Raw genomic sequence first — 9,637 nt, 5'->3', positions numbered from 1 at the left:
TATACCAACTACTTCTGACTCCCCTGATGTATGTATGTGTGTGTGTGTGTGTGTGTATATATATATATATATATATATATATATATATATATATATATATATATATATATATATATATATATATATATATAATTGCTATGAATGACCTCTAGTCTCTACTTCTCTTTTTATTCCATCATATGAGGCCGGATGTAGCCTGTATGTATGTGAAGCAGCAGATGCATATATTCACTCTGTAATCAGTTGATTTTATGGTATATTTATTTAATTATCATACAAAATAATTTAATCAATTATTGCATTTCAGTGGCTCCTTGATTGTCTCTTATATGCTCTGAAATCAAACGTCTTGGCAAGCAACACAGCCTGGTCTGAACGGTGCTCCATCTATTCTATGTGCCGCGAGAACAGACTTTCCTCCAAACTGCAAATGTCTGTCATAATGTCGACAGAAGTTTAAATTTGGGTAAACATTGGGCAGAAAACAGTTTGCTATTGAATATCTTCTTACTTCTCAGATGTTTGAACATTTTACTGTACTGGAAATAGCAACCTTTGATTTCACACCATAATCATTTCACTTCACATTAAAGAGGGTTGCTGAGATCACTATTTGTGAGCAGCGCTTATAGATGTTGTGTTTACTGATCGGAGGACAATTTAAGCATTGAGTTTTCAGCTGGAAATGAGCAGATTCAAGTCAAAAAATTAATTTCTTTGGTGCATCTCTGCTTAGGAACTTCTACAATGATGCAGCAGACCATTAAGTGTTGGGTGTCAATATGTAATGTGTTGCAACTTCTCCTTTACCAATAGTATACTTAAAGTCATAGGGACGTCCCTGAAACAATAGAAAAAGCAGATTAGTTAAAAGTCCTGCAAGAGGATTGAAAAGTTGTTACATCACAATTTAAAGATCGAGCGAGTTGTAAACTCCAGCACCCTGCGACGCTAATCCAACTCTGGCCGTGTCCTGGACAGGTCACATGTTTGGAGCTTTGCACCGTTTCCTTATTTTCATTTCTCCAGCGGGCAGGAAAAACATCCAGGAAGAACAAAACAGTAGGGCTTTCGGGTTGTATAAACAGAACAATTCAAAATGTACATCAGGAAGAAGTGAGTCCTTATAGGTAAACTCAAAAGGTGTTGTGTCAAGTAACGTTTGTGCTGACCATCTCTCTCACTGGTTAAATAAGCCTAATTGTAAACTATGTAACATGAAATCTGGCAAGAGACCCCAACTTAAGCCTCTTACACTGTCAGGTTTGTTTACAGTGAAAAAGCCTCAGTCAGACCAAAGTTTCCTAATGTTTTTAAGTTCGTCTGAATGCTCCTCATCTTTGCCCTGATAAACCACTGACTGCTCTCTCCTTTTCTCTCTCTGGTCTTTAGCCTTCCTAATGTGAACTAAATGAAAACAGAGGCCCCCCGCCGCCACCTGGAAAACGCTGAGGGACTAAGTGGATTGAAGAAGGCAGCCACCGATCGAGGGAGTCTGGGCAGGGAGGGGAGACACACAGAGAGGATTAGCAGCTAATCCAGGCCATCGAACAATCCTGGGGGGAGTTTTGCCGTTCTTCCAGGACGATGCAGACAAAACAGTTCCTGGATTTAAAGGCTTTACGACGGCGCGTCCAAATTCTTCTGTGACGGTTTGGATTCGGCGCGGACTTGGATCTTTGGTGCAGAGGAAGCAGTGAACTGAGAAGGGAAGCGACAGGATGTCCTGACGGACCGCATGGTGCCACACACATGGATAAACCTTTTCAGCATGTGATTACGGACCCCTGCCTTTTCACCTTGGCCTGACAGAAAGACACTGAAGGTCTTGCTGGACTTTGTGATTAGGCCTCACTTACAGTAAGGAACTATTCATTTCTTTGTTTGAAGGAAATTTCAAGTATGCTGTAATTGTCCAAGGAAAGAAACAACGTATAAAGTGTTTGTAGGTTAGTAAGAATAGGGGTAAGGAGACAAAAATGCATTGCACTTTGTAAGATTTACTGTTCCTCTTAAGTGTTGCTTAAATTTCAGCAAAAAACTTGGCCGTCTCCTGAAGATGAAGTTTAACCACAAGAAAGTTTCGTAGGTTTGGGTAAAAGGCCGCGCACGTTGTAGCTTTGCACGGTTTCCTGGGGAGGTGATCCTCTTAAGGCGGCAAACTCCAACTGAGATCAGTTCAGTTCCCGATGTCTACAAAATATAGAATTAGGAGAAAACGCAAGTCTTTCTTTATTGCCTTCATCGCACAGCAAGCTTTTGGTGTATGTACACATGCGGTTGGATTGTGTATGTCTGGGCAGCCATCCACTGAACCAAATATACCCGGTGCCCTGACGGACCACAACTCTCCAACCGCACGGACTGTGGTAACCAGAGGAGACCCAGCGTGGCCTTGTAATTTCTCCTCTTTGTTTTGCTGTCGTGACTGAAAGCTGCTGCTGAGCAGCAGAAAAGGGAGTTCGGTTGTTTGGGAAAGATGTGCAGGGAAGAGAGAAAAGCATATAAGCAGACAGAGTGGCTGTGCTGGCATCCCACAGTGTGGATCATAAAGAGAAGCAGCGGGAAGCGCAGTGAATGTATGAAGAATGGATTTATTACTTGAACAGCTGAACATTTATGCTTTCTGTCCTTGACTGATTTGGTTTCTTTCTCTGGTTTTACAGTGGAGCCAAAGATTTTCTGAACTTGACTGACATGAACTCAAACTCAAGACATAATCAGTCATTTTAAAAGGGACATCACGCAACATTTTCCTTCCACCATGAGTCTGGGAAAGCTGCCAGGAATCAAAGGCCTGGTGTCTGGCTCTCAGGGGAAACGTCGCTTCAAGAGCGACCTCTCGGTGGACATGATCAGCCCCCCGCTGGGGGACTTCCGACACACCATGCACGTGGGCCGCGGCGGCGACGTGTTCGGTGACACGTCCTTCCTCAGCAACTACGGCGGCATCCGGGAGCCGGGGAGCCCGGACTCGTCGAGCAGCTCCAAGTCCACCGGCTTCTTCACGCGGACCTTCCGCCACGTGCGGAGGACCTCTGTGCCGCGGCCCCGGGGCGGCTCCCGGGACCTGTCGTCCCCACCGCCGGACATCTCACCCATCATTAAAAACGCCATCTCCTTGCCTCAGCTGAACATAGACTCTGTGAACGGGTGCCTGCAGAGGGCGCTGTTCCCCAACTCCATGGGCTCAGCGGATGACTCCTTCTGCACATATGGTGAGATAAGACAGATAATCTGTGCCAGCATGGGATTGGTGTTAAGGATCTTACAGGGGGGGATTATCTTCATTAAAAGTGAGCAGAGATGCTTTAAAGGTTGAGATCATACTCAAACATGATAGTTTTAGTAGACGATGAAGCATGATCCTCAGTGTCACAGATTATTTTATAACAAATAAATCAAGATTAATGAAGTGGGCCACCAGAGGTAAGTGAAAGAACGTGATTGGTCAGATTATGAACACTGTCAGAGCAAGTCAGGCCAAACCTTTTATGGTCTTAAGTCGGCATCAACTTTCAGCAGGACGTTTGACATTTTCTTCAGCAGGGATTACAACCTACAGGTGTTAGTTATTAAAGACAGAGACAATAACAATGAACAACTGATTCTCTGAAAGGCAGCAATGCTTCTTGTGAAAGCAACTGATGAAACATTGTGCAAAAAATGTACAAGAAAAACACAGAGATGCTAAAAAGACATATAACTCACAAAAGTATTCACACCACTTGAATGTTTTCACTGAATCTTTGCTCAGTCCGGTTGGATGAAGACAATCTTTGAATAGCAATTTTCAAGTCTTGCCACCAAATATCCGTTGGATTTAGGTCTGAACTTTGGCTAGGCCAATCTAACACATGGCTCTCGTTAGGATCGGTGTGCAGCTGGAAGGTGAACCTTCGTCTCAGTCTTAAGTCTTTTTCAGCCTCCAACAGGTTTTCTTCCAGCATTTCTTTATATTTAGCTCCATCCGTTTTCCATCAACCACCAGGGACCTGCTAATGAAAAGCTGAAGCATGATGCTGCCATTTCCAAATTTCAGTATCAGAATAGTGTGTTCAGGGAGAGGTTCAGTTTCAGTGTTTTTCATGTAGTTCACATGGTTCTATTTTTGTTTCAGATCACCAGGTCATCATCCTCTACATGTTTACTTTATTTGCTACACTGTCAGCGAATTCACATCTACCATGGACCTCTTTGCTGCTTCTCTGATTAATTTTCTCCTTCTCACACCTGGAAGTTTAGGTTCACAGCCATATCTCGAAAAGTTAGCAGTCAGTCGCAGGAAATTTCTGGATGAAGTCATTCTCTGTGAGAACTTGGGATGCTGTTTTGAACTTTTCTAAATTGCAAGCCACACTTTTAATGTTTTTATTCATATAAAACCTTGTATTTTCCTCTTACTGCATAAATAAGTGTTTTTTGAGTTGGTGACACAATTTGCAGCTAATAGCCTGTAGATTTCATTGGAGAAAATGTGAAAAAGCCAAAGCGGTATGAATATTTTTTTAAAGTACTGAACGTGTGAGATTATATAAGTGATTTAACACAGAGCAAATCTAAGTCATCACCTCCTTGGAGCAAACAAAGCCATAAAAGTCATGAGACACAAACAGATGAGATGAAACCCCCGTCCCCTGTTTTGTTTTATATCTTTCCCCCTCATTCCTCCAAGACGACCAGCAAACATCCCAGCTTCTTCTGACTCATCTGGATTCACCTTGGCAACACCTGCACACGATTAGGCCGACAAACACAAACACCGTTCCGCTGAGCGGAGAGAAACTCACCGGGTTTTTCCTGACATCTCCCGTGTTTTTGTGTGTGGGCATGAGAAAATGAGCACAAACCCAACATTTGTTGCATTTGCTCTCCAATCAGAGCCTGTCAGCCAGCTGTGTGCAGGGAATGGAAATCCCCTCGCCCCCTTTCCCAGCTTCTTATCCAACTCAAAAGGAATTTGCCCGATTGGTCGGACAGAGAGAGGCAGAGATCTTGGGGATAATTGTGGTTTTTTTTATGTTTTATAATTACTGTGTTTTATTTACGCCCATATTTAGCTCTATCTGTTCATATGTGACATTATTATTTGATGGCATTTATGTGAATTTGGTAATTTGAGATTTCCTTCATACAGTTATTGTTTCCTACTCTCTTTAAGTAGTGTGATATCTATCTGAAATGTTTATTAGTTATGACCAGACAGTTGTGACGTTGAAACCTGCGAGTTTAGACCCGTCAGGATGACACGGTGGGAAACATCTAAACTCTTGGTTTATAGCGCCACCTTCTGGTCAGATAGCTGCACTGCTGAGCAAAATCCCAAATAGTTTCTTTTTCTATTTTAAAAGATCAACAACGTACAGCAAATGTCTGGAAAGAGTGTGCTGTTCTTAATGTTAATGGATGTCACATTTATTCTTGTTTATAGGTGCAGATCACCAATCTGCACCTATAAACACAAACAACACAAAACATGAAACTCACTACTATCCAGCTTTAACAGGAAGTCAGACATGGTTCTCCACCCAGCTTGCATAAACTTAAACTTGAAACTCTTCCAGCCAGAGGAGGCGATCTACTAAAGCTGCTACCCCAAAATGAACTGAACTGGAGTGAAAGAAGCCTTTAGTCTCAATGGTTCCTCTAAAGACTGCATGTTTGCACTAACACTATAACAATGTACACTTTGTTAGAGGTGGTGTTTAATGCCTCCCTATTAAATAAATGTTTCATTTAACAGGATATATACTACTAATGTAATAAAAACACATTAAATTTAGTCCAATTTTCAATTTCAGTTTTCAGACAATCTTCTGGTAGACTTATGAATGAGTTGACTTCCATTTTCAGTCATTGTTTAGAAAAAAGGTGTCCCAAAAATTTTAACAGGATTTTTTTTTTTAAAAAAAGTAAATATGTAGCTTAGAAATAACTTTTTTAAACTGGTAAGCTTGTCCTGATGCCTAATGGGTTAATTATTAGTTTTCTGATATTTAAAGCAGGAGTACTGTACTTTGTTTCTTGACTAAAATACAGTATATGTGCTCTATAATTATGTTCTTTAGAATTAAATAGAGCTTTTTAAATTCACAGACTTATGACAAAAAGAATATATAGCTACTCTAAAACTGCAGAAATATAATCTCTCTTGTTTAGTGAATGTGTGGACAAACTGATCATAAGAAAATAAGACAATCAAGTCTGGAAGTTTTCTACAACGCTTTTGGGAAGAATAATGAGAACTAAGTCATAAAAGGTTGTTTTGAAACTTTCATGTTTGATGACTGAAGACAAATACCAAAGGTTCACTGGAGGCTAGAGGTCAACACATCATCAGACACCATTTAACTACTTACAAAAATGATTGTTTTCTATCTCAGCACCAACCATTCAATGTTATTAAAGATGCCAAATGGTGTGTTTATTCATGTTGTCCCACTGTGACACCCAGTTATTTGTCTTAAATTAATGCCATCCATCATATGTGACTTTCTAAGTTGTCTTGGGTCCAAAGATGTGAACATTTTTTATGTCTTATATAAAAAGACAGGTGTGAAGGTGAATTGGCCCGAGCAGTAAACTCTGTGGTTGTCAATAATTAACTCATGTTGCAGGAGGAAGAGTTACCTTTAGCACAGACAAACTGGATCTGGTTAGAGAAATAAGATATAAACCAACCTGACACTACTACACATGTTTTCTTTAAGCTGAGTTTGTTTGCATAAAAAAAAATCACTTTACCTAAATACAAACTTAAACCTGAGTTTGCTTTCATTTTCTCTCTCCAGGTGTCCAGTCTGGATTCCTGACTCTGCCTCGAGTCTCTCGACTTGAAAGACAGATTCAAGATGGCGACGTGTGGAGAACGTCTCCAGCAGACAACGGCTGCGGCGCGTTGACTCGCTCCGACTCCCTGGCCTCCTTCACCGTCGACCTCGGACCTTCTCTAATGACAGAAGTGCTGGCTTTGATTGACAACCCCAGCTCTCTACAGGTATCCAATCACAGTCAGGAAGTAGGTGAGGAAGAGGAGGAAGAGGATAGAGGTGACACCAGCTCTCTGACAGAGACGCCTGTTCAGACCCCGACAGCGAGTTCCCCCAACCCGTCACAGTGCAGCGCGTCTTTTAGGTCCAAAGTAAACGGGAGAGTTATGTCTACCTGGAGGGAGCAAAAGGAGGACTGGGGGTCTGTGAGGACAAATGATGTCACTTCCTGTTCTTCTCACAAAGAGGAATCGTCCATCGAAGCGGAGAGGTTCCAGAGGGCGGCTGATGTTCTCGCTAGACATTATGGTGGAGGATCCTTCACCAGAGGAACGAGGACGAGCCAGAAAACACCACATGGTTTATCTGAGGAGGAAGAAGAGATCAAAGTGTAGACATTAAGAACAACTTTCTAAACATCTGGATTCATCTTCAGTCAGAAATGGGAGATTGTTTCTGGTCTTGGACTCTGGTTGTCCCTTCACTTTAACATTCCTTATTAGTCTTAACTTTTGCCCATCTGTTTTTTCTTTCCCTGTAGTTGTGATATATCAGCTAACACTATGAAAGTACAAAGGTCAGAAAACACTTTTGATTCTAAGTGTTTGCAAGTGGTTTGAAAAACCTGTATAAGATCAATGTTTTTATGTTCATAATGATATGTACACTTTATAAATAACACTTTTGTACATTTATCCAGTGATAACAAACACACTCTGTTTTAGCTTGTTGTAAAGTGTATATTTAGGAAATATGGACGTTCTGCTCTTCCATGATTTAATGAACACATTTAACAATCTAATTTGTAAACAGAGCTGTTATTGTAATATTTTATTGGTTTATCATTGAATAAATTGAAATGTATTTCTCTACTCAGCTTGAAATCACTAATATTAGGTCAGCTTTGTTTAAATGGTGTATGAAGTAAGGAAGGCTCACCGGGCACAGGACAAAACACGCCCCATACACTTCTGTATGTATAGTAAGATATGATCCATCCATCCATTTTCTAACACCCTTGTCCCTAGTGGGGTCAGGAGGGTTGCTGGTGCCTATCTCCCGCTAACATTCCGGGCGAGAGGCGGGGTCGCCCTGGACAGGTCTAAGATATGATGTATATAAGAAATATATAATGTGTTTACACTGTAAAAAGTTAATTTACAGTGGGGTTAGTTAAGGGGGTTAGTTTCCCTTAAGGAAACCCCCTTAAGGGAAACTTAACTAACCATCTTAAGTTAGTTTCCCTTAAGGGAAACTAATCCTAAATTCCTAATATTAGGAGATTATACTACCTGTAAGTTTTAAAAACAATAGTTAAAGTTACTTTTTTTGCCCCTTTTTACAGCGCCCCCTCGACTGCTGGCGCCCTTAGCATTCGCCTGCATTGCCTCTGGAAGTTTTTTTAAAATCCTGTTAACATTTTTGGGACTTTTTGGGAGGTTTCTGTCTGGTGCCTCTGCCACTCAGAGGAATAAGAAGAAACATTAGGCTGATTTTAAATTTTTCAAAAATCAGTCTACTCCCTAATGAGGAACCTGGTAACATCTTTAAGTAATGATGCCTTAAATCTCCAAAATTTTGCTGGTGGTGTTAATGTGTTCTTCGTCATGTTAATCCACAGTACTCAGCCACGCCCCTAACTCCTCCCAAACTCCAGCGGACTGACTACTGACCAGCTCTCCATCTCACGGGTCCGAAAAGCCTCTAATTCGTGGGTATTACTGCAAATAAGAATGTAGAGAACTTTTGTTTAAGCTGGGAGCGAGAAAGATTAGTCTAAGCTCTAACTACCTTCATCCAGACGTCATGACCCGCTTCAGTCCATGATTCAGACATCGGAGTAGCCCCGCCGGTATCCGAGCTCATAAACCATGTCTGTTCACGGCAGCTCTTTCCCTGTTATTAACGTGCACTAGAGACTAGGAATAAGTCCCAGGGTCATTATTTATCTGAACTAAAGAACGTATGAAGCCACCCTAATTTACTAGGACCATTAACATTGATTTCACATTAATCAGAAGAATTAACCTTTAGTTGACTCAATTAATTTAACTGTCCACAACATCAATTAGACTTTAGTATTTTATTAGCAAGCTTTAGCAGGAGAGAAAAGACATACAGCAATTAACAAAGGATTAAGTAATCAATAGATTTAAGAAAATTTAGAAATTTCACCTAATTCTAAATCCTACACTGTGTCTTACTCTAAATAGAAGCTTTGGGGGAGGTAGTTTCACTCGAACCCAGATGCACAGACATTCCTTGGCAGCAGAAAACTTTAACGCCCATGGATGGAGTCCTGTCTTTGTCTTGGCAGAATCCTTTTAGAATAGATCCAAAGTTGAACTGGTGAGAATCCTCAATGAACTCAGTTCTTTATCCATATGCGATCTTTGTCTATTCCCCATGTCCACTGCAGCTTTGTTGTAATCTTTTGGGTTGAGTTTGGGGCCGCAGTCGAATCAGAATCCCGAGTTGTGGGTAAACGGATCTTGTTCCTTTCCTGTGCAGCGAGCAGTCTCATCGTCCCGGGGTATCATCACGCAGCCCTCCGTTGATTCTGCATCTCCATATGTGCTCGACTCGAACGCTGCATTCATTTATAATTTTATAATAACCATATCTTATTAGTTACTCTTATTATAATC

At 41.1% G+C, this 9,637-nt stretch overlaps 1 protein-coding gene across 1 annotated transcript in view; it reads left to right on the top strand.

Annotated features, from left to right (window-relative positions):
• The window catches only part of cdc42ep1b (CDC42 effector protein (Rho GTPase binding) 1b), a 19,587-nt gene extending 11,726 nt beyond the window's left edge, over window positions 1-7,861 (top strand). The window contains exons 2-4 of the mRNA XM_015037694.1: window positions 1,393-1,860; window positions 2,667-3,218; window positions 6,792-7,861. Of these exons, the coding sequence (XP_014893180.1) occupies window positions 2,765-3,218; window positions 6,792-7,384 (1,047 nt within the window). The 5' untranslated portion in view covers window positions 1,393-1,860; window positions 2,667-2,764 and the 3' untranslated portion in view covers window positions 7,385-7,861. The remainder of the gene's footprint in view (window positions 1-1,392; window positions 1,861-2,666; window positions 3,219-6,791) is intronic.
• The last annotated feature ends 1,776 nt before the right edge of the window (window positions 7,862-9,637 follow it).

This window comes from Poecilia latipinna, unplaced genomic scaffold (assembly GCF_001443285.1).
Source record: "Poecilia latipinna isolate Pla-1442-1.1 unplaced genomic scaffold, P_latipinna-1.0 Scaffold417, whole genome shotgun sequence".
Taxonomy (NCBI): Eukaryota; Metazoa; Chordata; class Actinopteri; order Cyprinodontiformes; family Poeciliidae; genus Poecilia; species Poecilia latipinna.
Note: the sequence above shows the minus strand (reverse complement) of the source record. Positions and strands in the feature narration are given on the sequence as shown.